Source organism: Exophiala oligosperma, assembly GCF_000835515.1.
Source record: "Exophiala oligosperma strain CBS 72588 unplaced genomic scaffold supercont1.6, whole genome shotgun sequence".
In the NCBI taxonomy this organism is placed as follows: Eukaryota; Fungi; Ascomycota; class Eurotiomycetes; order Chaetothyriales; family Herpotrichiellaceae; genus Exophiala; species Exophiala oligosperma.
This window is the reverse complement of record NW_015622823.1, coordinates 1,327,337-1,348,753: the sequence shown is the minus strand read 5'-3', so window position 1 is coordinate 1,348,753 and position 21,417 is coordinate 1,327,337. Positions and strand designations below refer to the sequence as shown.

General features: G+C 51.5%; 4 protein-coding genes across 8 annotated transcripts; all 4 read left to right on the top strand.

Annotated features, from left to right (window-relative positions):
• Nucleotides 1–326: 326 nt before the first annotated feature.
• On the top strand, nt 327–3,197 carry PV06_06930. 5 transcript variants are annotated; one of them, XM_016408099.1, is made up of 7 exons: nt 327–915; nt 1,000–1,176; nt 1,252–1,524; nt 1,582–1,873; nt 2,021–2,186; nt 2,242–2,478; nt 2,569–3,197. In XM_016408099.1, the coding sequence occupies exons 1-7, from the start codon at nt 425–427 to the stop codon at nt 2,667–2,669; spliced, it is 1,737 nt and encodes a 578-aa protein (XP_016261579.1). In that variant the 5' UTR covers nt 327–424; the 3' UTR covers nt 2,670–3,197. The 5 variants fall into 5 exon arrangements, with proteins under 5 accessions (XP_016261579.1, XP_016261580.1, XP_016261581.1 ...); XM_016408100.1 differs by having other exon boundaries at nt 2,242–3,197; XM_016408101.1 differs by having other exon boundaries at nt 2,021–2,478.
• A 182-nt stretch (nt 3,198–3,379) lies between these two features.
• PV06_06929 (uncharacterized protein) lies at nt 3,380–5,796 on the top strand. The gene is made up of 5 exons (XM_016408098.1): nt 3,380–3,461; nt 3,517–3,587; nt 3,657–4,437; nt 4,502–4,705; nt 4,875–5,796. Exons 1-5 carry the CDS (start codon nt 3,393–3,395, stop codon nt 5,619–5,621), a joined length of 1,872 nt encoding a protein of 623 aa, XP_016261578.1. The 5' UTR covers nt 3,380–3,392; the 3' UTR covers nt 5,622–5,796.
• Nucleotides 5,797–9,994: 4,198 nt separating this feature from the next.
• Nucleotides 9,995–11,561, top strand: PV06_06928 (uncharacterized protein; the record flags this gene model as incomplete). The annotated part of the gene is made up of 2 exons (XM_016408097.1): nt 9,995–10,187; nt 10,252–11,561. The coding sequence occupies 2 exons, from the start codon at nt 9,995–9,997 to the stop codon at nt 11,559–11,561; spliced, it is 1,503 nt and encodes a 500-aa protein (XP_016261577.1).
• Nucleotides 11,562–15,006: 3,445 nt separating this feature from the next.
• Nucleotides 15,007–16,573, top strand: PV06_06927 (uncharacterized protein; the record flags this gene model as incomplete). The annotated part of the gene is made up of 3 exons (XM_016408096.1): nt 15,007–15,078; nt 15,146–15,375; nt 15,463–16,573. 3 exons carry the CDS (start codon nt 15,007–15,009, stop codon nt 16,571–16,573), a joined length of 1,413 nt encoding a protein of 470 aa, XP_016261576.1.
• Between the last annotated feature and the right edge of the window lie 4,844 nt (nt 16,574–21,417).

Genomic DNA, 21,417 nt, shown 5'->3' with positions numbered 1-21,417 from the left:
CAAAAATCCAGAGACGTGGATATGTGTCATGATCTGAGAGTTTGGAATGGTTGACTCATGCTTCGTGATTCGCTTATATCTATTCTCAGCGTGAGAGATACCACTACTAGCAAGATGCGCGACAACTTGTACAACATTGGGAGTCGAAACAGTACTCGACTTGGAAGCTCTGCTGACTCTCAGTCACTTGACGGTAGTTCCGCCAATGGGGCATCTCGTCTACTCTGCTTAAGGTCCTCGATCTGCCAAAAGCCCGCGCGGCAAGCATGGGCACCCAACCAAGTACGGGACATTTGCAATTGTATCTATATTGTACTTAAAGTGGGAGGTGCCTAATGGTTCTCTGCTTTCCCTTTCTCCCTTCCTCTCACTTGCTCGTGTGGAAGCTATCTATAGAGCGCTGGTATTTCCTCCCAACTGAAGCATGGCAGTAAAGACCCGCAAGATGTACAGGAATGCAGACATGGCCACAACATCAGACCGAGTTTCTCGCAATCCCATTCCTGTGACACTTTTGTCTGGCTTCCTAGGCAGCGGGAAGACAACACTCCTAAAGCATGTCCTGACATCCGATCAACACGCCGTACGCATCGCTGTTATCGTCAATGACATGGCTGCCCTCAACATCGATGCATCCTTGATCAAACGTCACGTCGTATCACAGACGCAGGAACGCTTAATCCAGATGGAGAATGGCTGTATCTGCTGCACACTACGCGGTGATCTCCTTGAAGAGCTCGCAAGGCTCGCACGCAATGGGATGTGCGAATACATACTGATTGAGAGTACCGGGATCAGCGAACCTATGCAGGTTGCGGAGACATTTACCGAGGAATTTGCTCAGGCCATGATTGATGCCGCCAACGAGGGCTTGATGCTGGACCAGCAGGAAGACGAGAGACTCTTGAAGGAAATGTATGTTCCTGACTCGACCCTGAGTCCCGAGGCCTTCCGCCTCGGCGAAGAGTCACCTAACACAGACTGACGGGATGAATTTAGAGCACAACTTGGAGGTCTGCAAAGTATCGTCAAACTGGACACCCTGATCACTGTAGTTGACGCTTTCAACTTCTTCGACAACTTCTCTACGACCGACTTCATCACGGACCGGTGGGGGAAGGACGGCGTTGACCCTGAGGATGAACGCACCGTAACTGATTTGATGGTGGACCAAATGTAAGCGACCTATTCTATGCAACAGATTCTTACCTGTGAGAGAAGGCACTGGTAACATCAGCCCGCTCCCTACAGAGAATTCTCCAATACCATCATCATCAACAAAGCCAACAGCGTCAACGAGGCAGCAAGGTCTCGCATCCGAAGCATAATTCAACAGCTCAACCCTGCAGCCAAAGTTTTAGAAGCCAACTATGCGAAAGTCAATGTGCAAGATATTATCGGCACCAAGAAGTTCTCTTTTGAGAAGGCTGCCACTAGCATGGGCTGGCTCCAGAGCCTGCACGACCTCGCCAAACGAGAGGTTAATGGCCAGATCAAGATCGGTCCGAAGCCAGAGACAGAAGAGTGAGCAAAATAAAGAACTGTCGTAAACAATTTGGTGTTCTAATAATAGCCTGGCAGATACGGCATATCGAGCTTTATATACCGAGCCCGGCGGCCGTTCAGTCCAAGGCGCCTGTACAAATTGATCCACGATAAGTTTGTCATCATGGAGGGGCAGATACAAGATCAAGAAGAGGACGATGCCAAAGATGGTATGGGCGTAGAAGGCGATGACAGCGAGGATTCTCCCGGGAGCGGTGGTGGCAATGATGCGTCCACCAACAGCGAGGCTGAGGACGAAGACATGCTCTCCGATGTCAGTGACCAGGTGGAGGAAGAGGATGATTTCTCCCAGTCCATTGAACCGGAGGTAAGTGCTTTAACTTTCCGATTCTCAGCTATCAACCAGCGGTTCTTGGTCGTGCTTGTGCAATACAAAACCAGGAGACTGGACTTCTTTGAGAGTTCGGAACAAAGTCAGTGCATTCCCGACTAACCTATTGGTCAATCCTTGCAGGTGGTCGCCCAGAACAAGAAGACAAATCCTATCTTCTCCGGTCTCCTGCGTTCGAAAGGTTTCTTCTGGCTTGCCACTCGCCCAAGTTTACATGGTGAATGGAGTCAGGCTGGTACCATGCTGACCTTGCAAGGTGGAGGCCCGTGGTTTTGTATGATTGACGAAGGTACAGCTCCTTGCGCTCCCAAGATACGGTGTATCCAAATTGACGTTCACTCAAGCTGAATGGCCTCTCGATGCGGACACACGCGCTAGCATCGAAGCTGACTTCGAGGAACCATGGGGCGACCGAAGGCAAGAAATTGTCTTCATCGGCGAGAAACTCGATCATAACGGTCTCAAGAGCGAGTTCGATCGCTGCCTGCTAACGGATCGTGAGATGAAAAAATGGGAGAAGATCATGAGATCGTCCAAGGATATGGAAACAGCAAACGAGAGACTGGCGCAGTTGTTTGACGGTGAGTAGAGTTGTTGATCCGATCCGTTAGCACAGATACTCTGGTGTTACTTTTGCGAACATTCTTCTGATACAAGCATCACCTCAATAGATGGATTCGAAGATTGGCCTGAGTATGTACATGCTGAGGACGAGCAAGAAGGGCATGTACATCAGCATCCTCATCAATCCGGTCGGCAGCACCAGCATTGATTTCGATGGGGAAGGAAGTCTGGCCGTGACATCGCCGTGATATGTCGCAGGGTTTGTAGATCATCTTGCTTTGCTTGAATCAACCCCAGCCCCAAGTCAATAGTGGTTACGAAATTGAGTGATACTGACTGCCGCGTTATCCTTCGTACAAGCTGTAATTGGATCGGTAGACTCGGTACCTTCGGCATATCTGAATGTGAACCTCGACTTGGACATCCGAGTCTTCCCTGCAAGATCTGTTCCTGCGGATTGTATTGCGCAGCATGTCTTTGGTTCTCCGATGGCTCTGGACTATTCGTATACGCGTTATCGAAGGCGAAGGATCGAGCAGAGAAGATCCCTTGCTTCCTTCTCAGAGACTGTCATCTCTTTCCGCTGCGTTTGCGGAGTTTGGAGGGCTCCGGTCCATTTTTTGTACAGCGAGGATGTCCATAGCCATGGTTTGGAGATTTTAATGCAGTTCCGATGCAAATGTTAATGCTGCTTCGATGAATGCCTCATAACACTATCATCTTCCCCCTTGGTGGATACTAGCCAGTATTTACGGAGTAATAATCTTCCATTCCGGCCCCGCGGGGAACTTCTTGACAAACTCGAACAACGTCAAATGAACAATTCCTACAGCATGGTCCGCTTCGCTCTCGGTCTCACTTGAATCCTCGCGACGATCTATCGAGCGACGCTGCATCCCCCGATACGGAGATTGTGGCACTTGCTGCCAATATGCCGAGACTGAAGCCGTCGGCCCGTGAGCGCGCAAGGCTGGTTTGCATGCATTGCCATTCTAGAAAGGTAGATATGCCTTTGAATTTTAACAGGGGCGACGGCGATATTGACGACGTAACAGGTCAAATGCGACTTGATGACCTCGTCAGACGGTGTTTGTCACCAGTGTCGTGTATATGGAGTCTTATGCGAGTATGAAACAGCTACCTCTTGTCACATGCGAGAGTCACATTCCGACCTGGAAAACTAACTTATGGCCAGACCCCGACCTCGTCAAGCACCACGAGCCGCAGCTAGACGGAATCCTGAACATCTTGCAAACCACCAACGTCTACCCACGCCGTCTCATGTATCACCCATATCGTTAGCTGGCGTCTCCGATACCCGTCAACCCACCGACTCTCAGCCATCGAGACGTAATGGTGACCCTGTCACAAGTCCGGAGCACCTGTCTCAAACGGGACCTTCCGCACGAAGCGAAGTGGTAATTGGCGATTCATCTTTCTTGACCGGCTTATGGTCCTCAGCCGACGAGTTATCTGGCGCCAGTTTCTCTGACCAGGTTGGTCAAAGAGTGCTCGAAGTGAGTGGCGCGAACAAGCTTCCGTCCAGTTTCATGCTCGAGGCGTCGATTGAGTACTATGAGAATCGCGCCTCCCTTTATTTGCCAGTCCTTGACCCAGGCGACCTATCCGGGGCAGAGCAGTCGTCGTTACTGCTGAAGTATGGAATCTGTCTCGTTGGAGCTGTCATAAGACAACCCCGCGAACCACTTGAGCTGTCCGACGCCGACCAGTACTACACCAGAGTCAAAGGCCTCCTCTTCGCCAATCACGAACAAAACTTCCTCACTGTTCTTAAAGTCCTGTGCCTCATGCTGATCTGGAATATCAAAGGCCCCACTGGTCTCACGCTGGATGGCACCTGGCATTGGTTGTCCGTTGCTGCAAACCTCATGTTCCAGATGGGTTTGCATAAGGATTCCACTTACGCCCAGAAACCACAATCCGGTATTGCACGTCGTATAGCGTGGACTATCTTCGTAAGCATCGCCCATCCCCCTGACTTCTGGTCGAAGCGAGGCGCAGTTTCATTAACGAGCGTAGATGGTGGACAAGATGATGGCCTGCGCCTTCGTTCGGCCCTGTCTCGTTAAACCACAAGACTTCACAGTCAGCCCGTTGTCGTTGGCTGACTATCCTAACACCGATATGAAGTGTGTCATCAACATGTCTTTGGTAAAGCTTTCATTGATTCTTCACAAAACTCACGACTTGGCGAGTTTGACTCCCGAGGCTCTCCCACTCGAGGTACGCGTGTAAATCATCGATTGTCCCTCTCCTCAATCCCGTCCCTTCCTAAGACCCCTTTTCTTCCGTCGCCTCGTCGACCAAACTTCACTCACAGTCCAACACGTCTTGGGGACCAAAATCTGCCGTATGTGAGCATTCGAGGCTGACGAAAGTCTGAAATTGCCAGAGTCAAAGCATTCTCGAATCCCTCCAGGATTTTATTCAGAGCCTGCCTTCCCAGATCCGTTTGTACTCGCCAGAGGGACGCAAAAAGTACCGCTGGGAAATTTTCGAAGTTCACATTCTGTATTTTGTGGCCATCATCAACTATTGCCATCAATACGAGAGGGTTTCACTGACTTCCACGGGCTCCTTTCACGCACTGGTAGCGTCGTCTTGTATTGCGCGGTTGTACGAGGAGATGAACTGCCGCGACGACGTCAACCATCTCTGGGCTTTCCACAATTGGTACGTGATGGTTGCTTCGGCGCCGTTGCTGGGTTCCAGCTGTGAGACTGAAGAAGAACGTGACATCTCCCGGCAGGAGCTCGACATCCTGGAAATCACTTTGAGTATACTGCGGAAAAAGTGGCACGGCGCTGGTGTGGTCCAAAATACCATCATGCGGCTGCGGCGAAAGGACTCCGGAGATTGTGTCCCTCCGACTTCGCGTCATTCAGCCTCCGCGGTTCCAGTGCATATGGTCCATGACCTGTTCCCATTTCCCCAGTCACTTGCCCCACGGTTGAAGATGTTGGGACAGCAATACACCCACTCAGCATTCGTCCTGGATGAAGTGGAATATCAACACCATCTAGATGTCGACATTAGCTGGGTGTTTGATGAATTCGCCGACTCGAATAATCCCTCAATTTTTGACACGAACGATATATTCAACCCTGAGCCCTCGATGAACTTGGAATTGTTATCGTAGCAGTTTCATTACGATGTTTGGCAGACCCGGACGCATACTCCTGCTTCTTCATCTACCTGGAAACATAACCTATCACCAGGCTCAGACAATGTGCTGGCCACATCCAGGTATCAACCCGGACAGTTAACCGATGGATTTCGATCTCTGGTCGGAGGCTTGGAGGCTTGGAGGCTTGCAGGCTTGCAGAATGCCGTTCAATGTCTTCTCGTTAGATGACGGCCTCATATCGCGAAACGCGATGTCATACTGCAGCTCCATTCCCCACGGCGAGGTCACTTGAAGATGGTCCTTCAAAGTAGAACAAAATGTCAAGTCTAGGTTGACAGCGGCCTCTCAACAAACCGGCTACCGAGCCTTGCATTCCCTCTGCTGGCGTGATACGCACTTGCCGTTGCTCAGCCTTGGCCAACGCATCCTCACAGCAGGTCCTGCACTCAGTGATATCTTTTTGACTTGTGAGAATCCGTCAACCGTCCGAAGACTCACGGTCGGAGTCCTCATTGGTATCCGGCTGGTCCTGATCGGATGGATAATCTGGTTCTCGCCATTATCTGGGACCAGAGGCAAAAGGATATGGTTAAGGGAGAGCTCAACCATGGAATCCTGTTCTTTCCTGCAGAGCCGGCAGTATTCCAAATACGTGTTCGAAAAGAGCGTTGTTGGCGCTCCAAGGGCTGGCAGGTGGGAGGGCTTCGCATTGACTAGTCGAATGGTCTCCCTCTCGTTGCAAGGGACTTCATGTCCCGCGAGCGAGTTGTCGGCGTGGCCAGCATGGCTCTTGGCTAGACATCGCAAAGGTCGATTGTTGACGGTTTACGGCATTCCAAACTCTGGAACGTCGCCCAGCAGAAGCATGGCTTTTGGTGGAGCTTGGAATTTAACAGGTTCGGATCCCCGGCGCCGACTTTTGCAACGGGGCGATTTATTCCCACGAATAAGTAAAATTTTGGCGAAAGTGTCGGGAGATGTCCTTGCTCTCCTGCTGAGGCGAGGTTGAGCTCCTTGGGGCGCCAGTCTCAGTCTCCTGGCCTTAGTTGGAGAGATTGTGCTCTTTCCATGAACGTCTACTGATGCTCCACGTGCTATTTTGAGGATCAGCTATTGTAGGATCGATAGTAGAGGTCACGAGACTTTTCTTTCTTCTTGGTTAGATTTCCACACTCTCTTTCTAGAACCGTGGTACTAGTAAACAGCAAACTGTTGTGCTGGAGGATTTGTTGTCCAACTTTCTCACCATGGCTTGGGAGATACCCAAGAAATGCGGTTTCAGCAATTGCAGATCCGGAGTTGAACCTCGCTTCACTTGACCTACCGAGACCGCATAAACGCATGATCTGCGTCTGTGGCTCGCCCTCCAGAATATTAAACTTGGCTGATACAGGATCTGTTCCCTCTCTCTTTCTCTCTAGCTAGGCTCACGGCACGTCGGCATATGCTGGCAAATTGTTCTTCTGCCTTGCCAAATCCGACAAGAATTCTGCCGCGTTCGAACGCAGCCTCGTGCCGCGATACCAGATTCATATGTATATGATTGTATTAAGCGATATCATGGATGCATGACTCCATACTGAGAAAAACTAGGGGAATCGGGTCTCTCGATGGGTCGCCCATCTCTATTATCCCGACAATCTATTGAAGATACGTGCGAGCTACGGAGACTTTTGGTATCCATAGGGAATTCCCAAAGGGAAATATACAGCAACACTGGACAGACACATGGTGAGATTTTTGCAGATGTCTTTTTTATCATAACCCACCCTTGAAGTCTGAACGCACCCCATCGTCCGGGATATGTACAGTCCGTCCGCCGCTGCTAGCCATCTATTTGTACGTGGTAATAGTCTTCACATTGCAGTATGCCAGCACACCCAGGGTGCCAAACTCGGTGCCGATCCCAGACTGCTTTACACCACCGAACTGGGCTTCTGGCTTCGCCTCGGGAGGCCCATTGATCCACACCATGCCACTCTCGAGTTGGCTGGCCACCTGGCTCAGCACTCGAGGGTCGGAGCCGAACACGGTGGCCCCCAAACCGGCCTCAGACGCATTCGCCCGGCGGACGACCTCGTCCACCGTCTCGTATCGTTGAACCGGCACTATAGGTCCGAAGGGCTCCTCGGACACAATCTTACTGTTATCGGGAGGGTTGTCGAGGATCGCAGGACGGATAATATAGCCTCCTGCACTCTCTGGAACCGCGTCGGAGCCGTAGGCGAACTTGTACGACTTTTCCTTGGAGTCTTCAAAAAACGTCTTGACCTTTTCATACTGCATCGTGTTCTGCACAGGGCCGATTAGAAGGCCTTCCTCCCGGGTTGGATCGACCGTGAAAGACTTGGTCGCTTGGACCAAGGCTTCCAGAAACGGCTGGTAAATCGAGGAGTGTGCATAGATCCGTTTGCATGCGATACAAACTTGACCCGAGTTGGCGAAAGCGCCCTATTTTTGCCCATTAAATTTATGGAAGATTAGCCTTGATTCTTTTTTTCGACTTCCGGAAATAACGGGCAGAGGTCCAAACAAATTGAACAATAGCAAAAAGAATGGTTTCCATACCCTGGCGATCACAAAAGCCGCTTTCTCGATATCCGCGTCTGGCAGGACGATAGCAGGGTCATTCCCGCCCATTTCGAGGGTCACACGCTTCAGCGTCTTGGCCGCCGCAGCCATAACTTTCTTTCCTGCAGTCGTCGATCCAGTGAAACTGATTTTCTGAATGTCAGGATGCTCAACGAGAGCTGGACCCAGAGCCTCATCGCCGGCAAGACCTTGAACGAGTCCCGGTGGGAAGACCAGATTCGCAATCTCGACCATTTTTAGGGTTGTATAACTGTTACATATAGTGGACGTCTGTTAGTCAGATAGATTACCTTGTCATATGCATTTGCATAATCACCATAAAGGGGAGAATTTGTAAATCACTCACGGGGTGAATGGACTTGGCTTCACAATGATCGCATTGCCCATCAAAAGTGCCGGCAAAACCTTGCCCAGGCTGAGCAATACGGGGAAATTCCAGGGACAGATGGCCGCACACACACCGAGAGGGACACATCTGTGGATGATTTTCCGGTCGGCGAGATCATACTCGTCGCCCTTGGGCTCCGGGAGATTGATGTGCCAGTCGGCGAACATTTGACAGTTTTGGACTTCCCTCTGGGCCGCCCCTCGAGGCTTGCCGGTTTCTCTGCACAATAGGGTAATGAGATCCTCTTCGTGAGCCTTGATGGCATCTTTGAACTGGGTCAAGTACTCGGTCCTTTCTTGCCAAGGGGTCAACTTCCAATCGGTGAACGCTCGATGAGCAGCAACAACCGCATCGTCCACATCGCTGGCCGAGGCTATGGGCACTTCCCAGAGATGCTGCTTGGTCGTGGGATCAACGCCAAAAGTACTTTTGCTTGACTTTCGCGGCTGACCGTCCACTATATTTGCGAAAGTCGAGAAGGATATGGGTTTGTACCCGTTGGAAGGCATTGTCGAAACTGTGTGGCTTATGGGTCGTGTAGTTGGATTGATGATTGTTCAAGTCAGAAGGGGTCGAGGCTCGAATGATACAGGCCAAAGAATCTTCTCAAAACCAAAAGAACATTACACGAAAGGGGGCCAATAATTTATTGCTGGTGCATCCCACGTAATGGAAAGGTTATACTCGGCGAGGCTTAACCTCCTTCTTGTATCTCCCACTACTCCCTATGCTGTCCTACTTGGTCTGTCTTATCCTATCGCGTCATCTTACACTTCCGTTTTATTGAAGTAATAAGAGATTCTTCTCTATCTCTTTTCTCACATAATTATACGTACTTGTCAAGCTGCACGATGTAGGTTGTCGAAAACCATCAATCCATCCCTCCTCGTTTACCTGTTGGCCGAGGCTATACATGCTGCCGAAGCATAACGACCCGAGGATGGCCACTAATTACATTCTGCCGCTCTTATCGGGTGACTGTCTCGACACTTCCATCTGATCTGATTGCTCCAAACGAGGAAGAGGCGACGGAAATGTGAGTAGCGTCAGGATGTCCCCACTGGCACAACCCAGCCAACTCCAGACTGCAAACAGCGTCTGCCGAACATACCGAGTGCTCCAAAGATTCAACTTCCACTTCGGCAGCCTTGGGTGTAGAATTGGTCTCAACCTTATGTCACAGTCACCAGATACAATCAGAACTACAGACTTCGAGATTACATTAACTAAAACGATGCCCTGACTGGGGTAGTACAAAGACTTTGTGCTGCTTTACATACCCTCCTCTCCCCCGCAGACGTCCATCCAGTTTAGTAGTCAGCAAAGGTGAACAAGTACAAAACTTCATTGATCTTCAACCGGTCATAATTTGCTTCCTTGTCGTCTATGCTTTCGCAAAACCGTCATGTTCGAGGCACTTGACTACGACGTCGTCATCGTGGGCGCCGGTATCAGTGGCATCAATGCCGCATATCGCATCCAACACGAGCTCGGAGATTTGAGATATATCGTTCTGGAGAACCGATCAGAACTTGGAGGTACCTGGAGCTTGTTCAAATATCCTGGAATTCGATCTGACTCGGATCTTTATACCTTTGGTGAGAAGCCTGAGCCTTCACCACCGCACTACCCTCCTTACCCCTGCTGATTATGGCAATCTAGGATTTCCTTGGGAGCCGTGGACGGAGAACCATCCCATCGCGTCTGCTCCAGCCATCCTGAGCTATATGAAGCGGACCGTGGATAAACATGGCCTAATGGAACATATTCGCTTCAATCACAAAGTTGATCGATTGTCGTGGTCTTCAGAACAGCAGTCATGGACTATCGACTCCACCTGTCACGATGGTGGCCAGTCTGTCGCCGCGGCACGCAAGGTATATCGTGCGAAGTACGTGATCATGGCCACGGGGTACTATGACTACGAGCAGCCGTTGGAAACCACGATCCCTGGCCTAGAAAACTTTCAAGGCAAGGTCATCCACCCACAATTCTGGGACGAGTCCTACGACTATTCCGATCAGAACGTGGTCGTCATTGGTAGTGGTGCAACTGCAGTGACCCTGTTGCCGGCCATGTCGGAGAAGGCCAAATCCGTAACCATTCTGCAGCGATCACCTAGCTATCTGTTGGCGAACCCGATCGTGCCGCCCCTCGTCCCGACCATCAAACGCTGGCTTCCCACGTCGTGGGCGATCAAAGTCATCCGCTGGCGAGCGATTCTGAACACGTACCTTATCTACTGGTTCTGTCAGTACTTTCCAAACAAGGCGCGACGCATCCTACAGAGCCGAGTGGCCACTGAACTCCCCGCCGACGTCCCGTGTGACCCGCATTTCATACCCCGTTACTCCCCGTGGCAGCAGAGGATGTGCATCACACCCGGAGGAGACTTCTTCGCCGCCCTGCGCTCAGGAAAAGGCCACGTCGTCACTGACACGGTCAATACGGTGGAGTCGGATGGGATCCTGTTGAACTCTGGCGCTCGACTCCCGGCGGACTTGATTGTCCCCGCCACCGGACTGAGGGTCGAGATGGGCGGACACACGAAGCTAGTAGTAGATGGCAAGCAGGTCAACTTCGGCGACAAGCTGGCCTGGAAGGGCGCCCTGCTGCAAGACGTCCCCAACTTCATCTTCGTTTTCGGCTACACCAACATGAGTTGGACCCTCGGGGCGGACGCTACCGCCCAGTTGTTCGTCCGTCTTGTCAAGAAGATGCGCGGAGAAAAATGCTCGAGTGTGGTTCCACGCCTGGCCTCACAGCATCCCGGCGCCGCTCCGATGCAGCGTATCCCCCTCCTCAACCTTAACAGCAGCTACGTCAAGAAAGCCGTGGAACGGGGCACGATGCCCCAGTCCGGGGATCGCGGTCCGTGGGCGGCCAGGACCAGCTATTTCAGGGACTATTGGAATGCCAAATTCGGCGACCTGCATCAAGATTTGGCCTTTACCCGTCTGAAGGCAGAATAACCTCGCACGTGGACCTCGAAAAAAGCAACAATAGCAAGTGTTGAGGCTCAGCTAGAGAAGGACAGAAAGGCTTGGACTGAGAGGCTGGTGAAAGCGAGGGTGATCCAGAGTGACCAGTTTGTGGGTTTTGAGGCTTACACGATACCATGAGAGCGAAGTACTTCTAAGCATTATGTTTCTCATTCCTTACAATCTGGCGTAGAACGATCAGAAGCTGTTAGATGTCATTACTGTGCTGTGTATTGAAAACCTATCATAACAGTTCCTCTCGAGACCGGTCTGGGGCTTGGGTATTGCATAATTCTCTTTCATCTGATCAAGTGTTGGGTCACGTCTTGTGCGCGGAAATGGAACCGTGCTCACATGAAGTGACGTTTCGGCAAACTCGGTAGTTTGCAAGATCGCGCAGATTTGGGACGACAATTACGATATTGCTATGAAACGTGTACCGAGGAGACCCTGGGCCCCACAATACTCCGTCCCTGGCTATGGGGAAAGGTTTGGGGGAGGCGTCGGTCATTCAATCGGAGGCAAAAAAATCCACAACGACATGTATTGCAAATGTGAGTGGAGTGATAATCGAGTAAATTGGCCGTTGACCATTGACGGAGACAAAGACTATCATGAAAAAGACGTGGATGCGACGCGAAGGACCAGCTTAAAGGCAGAACCGTGTCATTTGTATCGTTGAAGATGATGATTATGATGTGCGAAACGGTGGGTGTACATTTCAGGGGGTAGCACATCAATTATCCAAAGTATATATGCAGATCCTCGATGATGCGAATCCATGGGAGGGCCACACACATGGCGATACGTTTGAAGACGTTCAGCGTGCCCGCCGTTGAACAAGTTGGGTGACAGCCTACAACCTTGCGTCTTTTGGCTCTTGCTCAAGGCTTCTGAATCGCTTGAAATATTCCACCGACTGTGGATTGGCGACGGTGGCACTTGGCTGGACGTCCTTTCCACTGATGATCTTCTTGATAATCGTTTCGACGCGTTTCCCGTTGATGGTCATTGGCACATCCGGTACCGGGAGGACAAATTTGGGAACGTGTCGTGGGGACAAATTCGCCCTAATGGCACTTTTGATTTCCTCGCGAATCTTAGAAGTGAAGGGGGTCGCAGGTTTCATGACGACGAACAAAAACACCTGTTCATCCACGTCTTGTGGACGACGCCGACCGACGCAAAGCACGTTGTTGAAATAGCTGAGCAGAGGTTCCTTTTCGACGATGGCGTAGATCTCACCACTACCGAAACGGATTCCTGAGGGATCTGCAGCATGAAAACGAAGAGTCAGCAACGAAAGAATCACGACCGCCGCAATTTGTTAAGCTGAGTGGTGGTGTATGAGGAGAATAAAACGTACTCAAGACCCCGTCACTTCGACCCAGCATAACGAAACCGCCAGTGCTTGGGTTCTTCTTCAGCCAGTCATGCTGCGCCCAGACATCCTTGTCGCTGAAACGCTCAAAATATGCTTCGCGATAGATTTTGCCACCTTTGTCACCCCAGAAAAAGGACGGCATGCTGGGATACGGCATGGTGATGACAAGCTCTCCAGGCTCCCCGGTGTCTGCGATCGACTCACCCGTCTCGGCGTCGAGAATGTCGATGCTTATGCCAAGTGACTCGGTCTGCATTTCCCCGACGCGAACTGGTCCATCGGGATCGAGAGCGATAAGTGCTGTGCCATTCTCCGTACCTCCGGCGATGTTGCAGATCTGCATGTCCGGTGGAAAGGCACGGGAAATCCATTGATACTGCTCTGCAGACAAGGGGGCACCGGTGGTGTGGAGGGTCTTCAAGCGAGACAGCTCGAATTCGAGTTTTGGTTGTGCTCCAGACATCTCCATTTCCAACAGTAACCTAGGTGACAGGCCGAGAAACGACACCTTGAACCTATCACATATCCGTAAAAGTTGTTTCGCATCCGGGTACAAGGGACTGCCGTTGTACAGTACGATGCCTGCCCCGGAGCTAAGGTGACCACACATGCCGTAGAAAACGACCCAAGACGTGCTGGCGTACTGTGTCACGATATCTTCAGGACCCAAACAATCATGGACCACGGAGATCTTCTTCAGTTGTAAGATCAAGCCGTGGCTGTGGACAATGCATTTCGGGGTCCCCGTGGTTCCAGAGGAGTAACATATGATCAACGGATGATTGAACGGTACTCGTTCGAAAGTCAGCTCGTCGGATGCCGATGCGCGACTCAAGAACTCCTCTATCCAGGGAACATCGTCATCGATAACGGAGCCTCCTTTATTGGTGACGGGGATGACATAGACCTGTGGCATGGGTTTGAGCTGGCACAAGATCTGTCGTCGCTTCTCGGCCGTGGAGGTTGCCTTTGCCTTGTAGATGGCATGGCTGTCAAAAAAGATGATGCTCGGCTGGACCTGTTGCAACCGGCTCACACAACCGCTGAGGCCGAGTTCTGGACTGATGGACGTGAAGATGGCGCCCATGGAAGCCGTCGCGTGGAATAGGACCACCGCCCATACCGAGGCACCTACTATGGCTGCGACACGGTCGCCTTTCTTGATGCCACTACGCTTTAGCGCGCTGGATGTCTCCCTCACTCGCTCGCGGAACTGTTGCCAGCTGAGAACTTCTCGAGGCTTGTTGAGGAAGTCGTCGTCGCCTTCTACGAGTCCGATGACGGCGGCGGTTTCCGGGTTCGGATTTTCTGAAAGGATGTTCTCGGCATAATTCAGCTTGTGACCCGGGAAAAAGGCAGGAATGCTGCTCATGGGAACAGTGTCGTCGTATGCCTTGGTCATGGTTGCGGGCAAAGGAGGCTGGATCTTCAAATACCCATATAAATCGAGCCAGAATTCGTGAGCATGAGCAACGGACCAACGTTGAAGCTCGTGTGTGTCACAAAAATCCCGATGAAACTTCTGATTCACATGTAGTCGATACTCCCTCATCCCATTTCTCCCTCGACGCTGTGACGGGCGCCATATCACCTCGGGTTCACCGCTCCTGGTCATCAGGTCAGTATAATAGTTGATAGACAAGGGGTGGTAGAAGAATACATGATCTCTCAATGCCAAATTTCACTGTTTGCTACAGAATGTTCTGTGTGCCCAACGCTCCAAAGTTTCGAAAGTCGGATTCATCCACAATCACATAGCTAAGATAGGGTCCGCTACAATGCTGTTTAAAGAAACTTGGTATGAAGTTGGACTATAAGTCGATCGGCTAACTCAGCCATTGCCGACGTGAGAGCCCAAGCCGAGCAAAGTGGATCATGCCGATGCCGATACCGATGCGGAGGTGAATGTGGAGGAGTGAGCATGACCACCATCGTACTCGTTATTTCATACACTCAAGTCCACTGTATATAATTGTATGAGCCTGGCGAACGTCGGAGGCCCCAGCTAAGTACATCTTCCCCCGTGAGTCTTTTGTCGACCGGACCATCACCATGGGACATCAAAGCCAACCATCCCTTCGGGAGTTGAAGACCCGTCAAGATGCGCTCAACTTTATCTACATGGTATATCTTACCTGAAATGTCCATGTATCTTTTTGGGGCCGATTTCACTCACTGACATTCCTCTCAGTATGGGTATCCTCTGCTCGAGTTTGGAAAGTTCGTGGCTTCATCTCCCCGTGCTTCCGTCAACACGCTCTACCATGACCGACGCCTTTCGACGGACGCCGACCTGAAAGTCATTCGCCCCAATGGCGATACTTTGTACAGTACTGTACTCCTAGATTTGTCGGCGCAGATGTTGGAATTTTCTATCCCTTCCATACCAGACCGCTACTGGTGCTGGTCATTCTACGACTGGTGAGCAGACTTTCTCCTCGTTTTTTGTTCATCTTTGGGGTTTCTTCGTGATGAAAGCCAATCATAATACTTATACTCCAATTGTAGCTACGGAAATGATCTCGCAAATGTCAATAGTCTGCAGAATCACAAACCAGGCAAGTTCTTGGTGCGCTGCTCAGAGGACGAGGAACCTGGTCTAAGTCTTGATTGTTCACGCGGCGATATCGACGGTTATGCAGGCTGTATCACCATGTCCAGTATGTACGGTATCTGCCTGGTACGAATTGCCACAACGCCATCAATTGCCGATCAAAGCCTCGCAAACAGATATCAAGATCAATCTCGAGTCGTGGTTATCGAAAGAGGCGTGCCACCCGTTGCTGGTCCTCCCTTCGATCTGTCTCTGTTCACGCAACCCGGCTACCGTCCAAGCAAGGACATCTCGATCGTAGAAAGTGTCCTCCGCCTCACTGCAGCTCTCGCGCCAATTCTTCCATCTCCAGTTCGTCGAGACCGGCCGTTTATTTCCAAAGCTTTGTCGATGAGCGGGATTCAGGACGGCATCTTGACAAGGGATTCAAGTGGTGAAGCTGATCTCTCCATCCTCCCGCGTCAGGCTGAAAGCGAAGCCAGGGCTGCCCGCCGGGAGCCGGGGGGTAAGCTGGACCATGGCAATGGATGGGTGTCTTGGTTCCCTGAAAGCATGGGTAACTTTGGTTCGGACTATGCCGCCAGGTTTGCCATCGCAAAGTACGGATACCTTGGTCTGACACCGGATCAGGCGACCTATCCTTCTCTGGAGGGGTCCATCTACCTTGCTCCGGGAAAGGCACTTGTCATCCGATTCTCACGTCGGCCAGTTCTCAACCCGGGAGGCTTTTGGAGTCTGACGGCGTACAACGCCCAGCAGTACTTCATCCCCAACCGACTAAACAGATTCTGCCTGGGAGACAGGGACAACCTGAGGTTTGTGGATGGAACGCCTCTGGCGGACAAGGGAAAAGATGGGCCTTTTGAAGTCCTTGTCCAGCCTGCCAATAGCCCACCGCCCAAAGAATGGACTGACAATTGGCTACCGGCTCCTGCTGGGGGTGGGAAGATGTCGGTGACTTTGAGATGGTATGGCGCAGCGCCGGAAATGATGACGGAAGCGTACGAGTATCCCCGCCTTCGCTACGTCGAAATGATAGCGAAGTCCCAAAAAGCCATCTTGTGAGAGAAATGTCTTGCTGGAAATCATGATTTGCGCCTACCTTGAACGCCGGCTGTAAGAACTGCAGTAGTCGCCTTTATCTTCTTCCAGTGAGACAGCAAAATTTTCTCTAAGCAGTTGAGTGAGTCAAAATGAAATGAGTTCAATGGGTTACAAGCAAATATTGTGAGCCCTATTAACTTGATCCCACCAATATCACCAGTCATTTAGTTTATATCCTTGCTGATCTGACGATTTTGCCTAGCCCAGCCAGTGAAAGAAGTCTCTCCAAACAAACTATGTCGCCCGTGAGAATCTGAAGTCTGTTCGGGTCTCCCTTGCCCGTTAAAATCTCTCTCAGCTTGCTCATCTCGATTTCGAGAACGAGGTCATGTCCGGGAACCTGGGTCAGAGGTGATGTTCCAGTCACGTTTCGATAAGTGAGCGCACCATTGCTCAAGATCAAGACCCAGCTCTCCTTTTTATCGACGACATCTACACCAATCTGCATCGTTTGTCCTTCCTCTCCGGCCTTTGCGCCGTCAATACTGACGGAGAGACCTTCGAACCACTGTTCTACCGACATCTGGGGTGGGAACGACGCCTGGAGTGGAGAGAATTGGCTGCGCTGATGGTCCCCGTGCCGCAACTCCTTCGACTGGGTGAGGTAAAAATTCCTCCAAAGGGTGTTTTCACATCCGAATCCCAGGCTCTCAAAGACTTGTGCGAGCATCTCCCGGCTCTGACTTCGGACATTCTGGGGATACTCTTCCCTGGCTGCCACCAGGTTACCTAGAAGGGTTGCTGCGAATCTCAAATCCCCGTCGGCCTGAAATTGACTGGCTTTTCGTAGGGTCTCTTGGGGTCCGCCCATACAAGTCACGTACCTAGAGCCCTCTTCCTTTGGGGGCCATCTCCACAAGTTCTCGGCCCTGCCGTCGAACCAGGTCATGTAGCGTTGATAGATCCCTTTTACGTTGTGATTAATGCTCCCATAAAAGCCCTGCGTATGCCAACGACGCCTCAAGTTGGGAGGCAGGACGAAGGTTTCGGCGATTTCGGTCCCATTCAGTCCGCGGTTCATCTGGCGGATGGTCTGATCGTGTAGATAGGCATAAAGATCTCTCTGCTCTCCCAGGTAGCGTCTGATGTTGTTCGATCCCCACGTGGGCCAGGAGTGACTCCCGAAGAGCACGTCGGTTGTTTCAATTTCACAGAAAAGCACCAGGGACTCGTCGAGATACCGGGCCCATGCTTTGGCGTCTCTCACCAGAGCCCCGCGGAGGGTGGTGATGTTGTGAAGAGCATGACCGGCGCATTCCGGGATCAGAAGGGCCTTGTTGTCCGGGAAATAGATGTTGAACTCCGACGGAGCCTCTGTGTCGGGCACCATCTGAAAAACCATGGTCACCCCGTCAATCGTCAGTCGCTCGCCGGTCTGTTTGATGATCGCGGTCGGGGGGATCAGGCTGGTCCTCCCCGTCGACGACGCCATGCCCAGACCGACTCCGACCTGGCCGCAGGGAGACCTTTCAAGGCGTGAGCCGTACATGTGCGCCGCGCGGTGACGCATGATGGGGCCGGCAATGACATTCTCCGACAAGGCCTCCTCCATGAATCCTTCCGGTGCCACCACCGCCACGCCTTCTGGGACGGCGTCATTCTCCAGACCAGGGAACAACCCGGCAGCGCCGCCGTAGTGGTCGATATGGCTGTGAGTGTATACGACCCCCCTCACCGGACGGCTACCTCGGTGGTTTTCATAGAACTTCAGAGCGGCCGAGGCACATTCGCATGAGATCAAGGGGTCGACGATGACTACGCCGGACCTGCCCTCGACAAAGGTCACGTGCGATATGTCGAAGCCACGGATTTGATAGATGGTCTGGCTGATCTGGTACAGCCCCTGCTTGGACAGCAACTGCGCCTGTCTCCAGAGGCCGGCATTCACGGTGGGTGGACATTTTTGCTGATACACAAAGTCGTAGACATCATTATCCCAGATGGTCTTCCCACGAGCATTTCGGATGATGCATGGCTTCAATGAACCAATGAAACCTCGATCGGCGTCGGTAAAGTCCTGAGTATCCTCGAAAGATGGTCCAGATGAACTCGGGGTCAGATACTGTGATGCTGCCATGACTCGCACTTTCGAATCTTGAGGGTTATGGCGAGAAGGATTTTCCGCACATATCCAGCAAGAGCACAAGAGGTGGTCAAGATCAGCGCGTAGGGATTCCTGTTGGAGCTCGAGTTGCGAGCAGTGTTGAAGCGAGCCGGCACACCTCGCCAAAAAGCTACATGTTCTTAGGTTGAGATGGTTCGGCAGACGGGAGACGGCACATGGATGACTCGGCAGGACAACCAAGGGGCCGAGAACCTTGTAGATCCACACCCGGATTCGAGTCAATCCCCGCAATCTACCTTCCACAGACTCGCCTCAGACGGGGATTCCCCATTCCCCACCCGAAAGACCCCATGAGAGGACAGTTACAGTAGGGCTGTCAAGAGAGAACCCAATCCTCTTCCACGTACACACTACTCGGTAACTTCGGTTGTTCAACATTCGCATCCTCGTCGCTAACATCAGAGCCGATGAAATCCTTTAAAAAAAGCATGATAACTTCCCCAGGTTTTAGTCTCCTAGCCAATGTACCTCACCCCCAGACGTTCACCTTTCGTCAAGCATCCGGAACTTGGACCACGTGCGCGCATCGTGGTGATTTATTTTTTCGGATCAACCTTGGCGCTGATCTTCCACATCCATAATGGCGCCAGAACTCTCAATCGATACCGAAAAGAGGCCATCATCGAGCCACGAGCTCGAAGATAGCCCAGACAACGAGTCGGAGATCCAGGTATCTCCGGATGAGGAGCGACGCATAGTCCACAAAATCGACCGGCGACTGATCCTGGCCACGGGTTTCATGTTCGCCGTGTCCTTGATGGACAGAGTCAACTTGGGCTACGCCGCAAATGCAGGCATGGCCAAGGAATTGAAACTGACCGTGGGCAACCGCTACGTGAGCCCCCCACCCCCATCATCATTCATCCCCCGGTTCTTGGGATCTACTACATACCGCGCATGTATTAACACTATAGCTGAGAGACAGTCCACGGTCGCCATTGCATTCTTTCCCACTTATGTGGTCTTTGAGTGGCCCGGCGCCCTTCTAGCCAAGAAGATCGGTCCCAGGTACTTCCTACCGGCGTCAGTTCTGCTCTGGGGGGTCGTCATGCTGTGTGCTGGCTTCGTCCAGACTTGGGGTCAACTTGTCGCCATTAGAGCCATCATCGGAACGCTCGAAGCAGGTCTCTTCCCTGGATCCCTGTTTCTGCTCCAGAGTTGGTATCGTCGCTGTACGTCTTCAAGAAGCACCCCTTTCATCCCCCCTCGATGAATGAAATGTTTGGAGGATGACGTGATTTCTGATAGCTTTTCTTTTTCAACAGATGATGTCCACAAACGTTACGCGACCTTCTACCTCATCAGTCTCGTCGGAGGATCATTGTCCGGAGTCCTCGCATCAGGGTTCATGCAAATGCAGGGCGTCGGAGGCTATCTTGGATGGAGGTATATCTTCATTTGGGAAGGTGTGCTGACCATCCTGGTTGGGTTTCTGGGCGCGTACCTGATCGTGGACTTCCCGAACAAGGCCAAAAATAGTCGAAGCTTCTTGTCCACTCGGGAATTGCAAATAGTGGTCCAGATGCTGGAGAAGGATCGCGGCGAGGTTGACAATGACAAGTTCAACCTGCGCGAGTACCTGAGCACCGCGTTGGACTGGAAAGTGTGGGCCATGGGAATGATGTTTTTGTGAGTTTTCTTCTTTGCTGGTCACATTTCGACCTTATGCTGACCACATACGTGAAAGGTCGAGTACAGTGGTGTCCTACTCGATTTCCTTCTTCCTGCCGCTCATCTTGAGGAACAAAATGGGCTACAGTATCCTCGCGGCCAACGCCCTGAGTACACCTCCATACATCTTCACCGCTTTCTACATGTACGCCCAAGGCTGGGTGGCCGACAGGTATCGCTTTCGCGCCCCTCATCTTGTCTGGAACTCGCTACAATCCATATGTGGTCTGTGTCTTCTGGCTTGGACCAAGTCGGCGGGCTCTCAATACTTTGGCGTCTTCCTCGTCACTGCCGGATGCAACGCCTCAATCCCCACTGTCATGGCCTATCAGTCCAACAACATCCGTGGAACCTGGAGGCGTGCCTTTTGCAGTGCCAGCTTGATCACCATGGGTGGGACTGGTGGCATCGTGGGAGCACTGGTGTTCAGAGCTAAGGATGCGCCCCAGTATCTGCCGGGGATCTACGCTTCAATCGGGTGAGTCAAAGAGGACCCATCAAAGTCCGGTTTTGTGATTTTCGATGCCGTTTTTTAATCCGTCTGAAACCTTAGGTTTTGCATACTGACAATCGTCTTGGTCGCCGTCTTGGATCTTCACTTTTTCAGAATGAACAAAAAGGCCGAACGTGATGGAACTCCGCTGCAAGGTCTGGTCGGTTTCAGATACACTCTGTAGACGGACCGATATTTTGCACACCTTTCACCTTAACAAAGTCAAGAGATGAAACAGAGCAGTGAATGAACTAGGTGGTATCATTTGGTAGCCCATAGCCACCATCATGATACCAGAGGGTGATCTGAAGGAAAGGCTATTGGTTATCTATAGGAACATACAGATGTGATTTTTCCGAACAACTTTTCAATCAACAGATTATTCTCGCTAGACAAATAACGCAGCTAATACTTTCTAGTACTGTTTGAAGTGAGTGGGGGCTAACTTGATCTGATACTTGTTATTGAACCCATACAGTACAAATACACAAGCTCAAGTCACTTTATTGTGCCTGA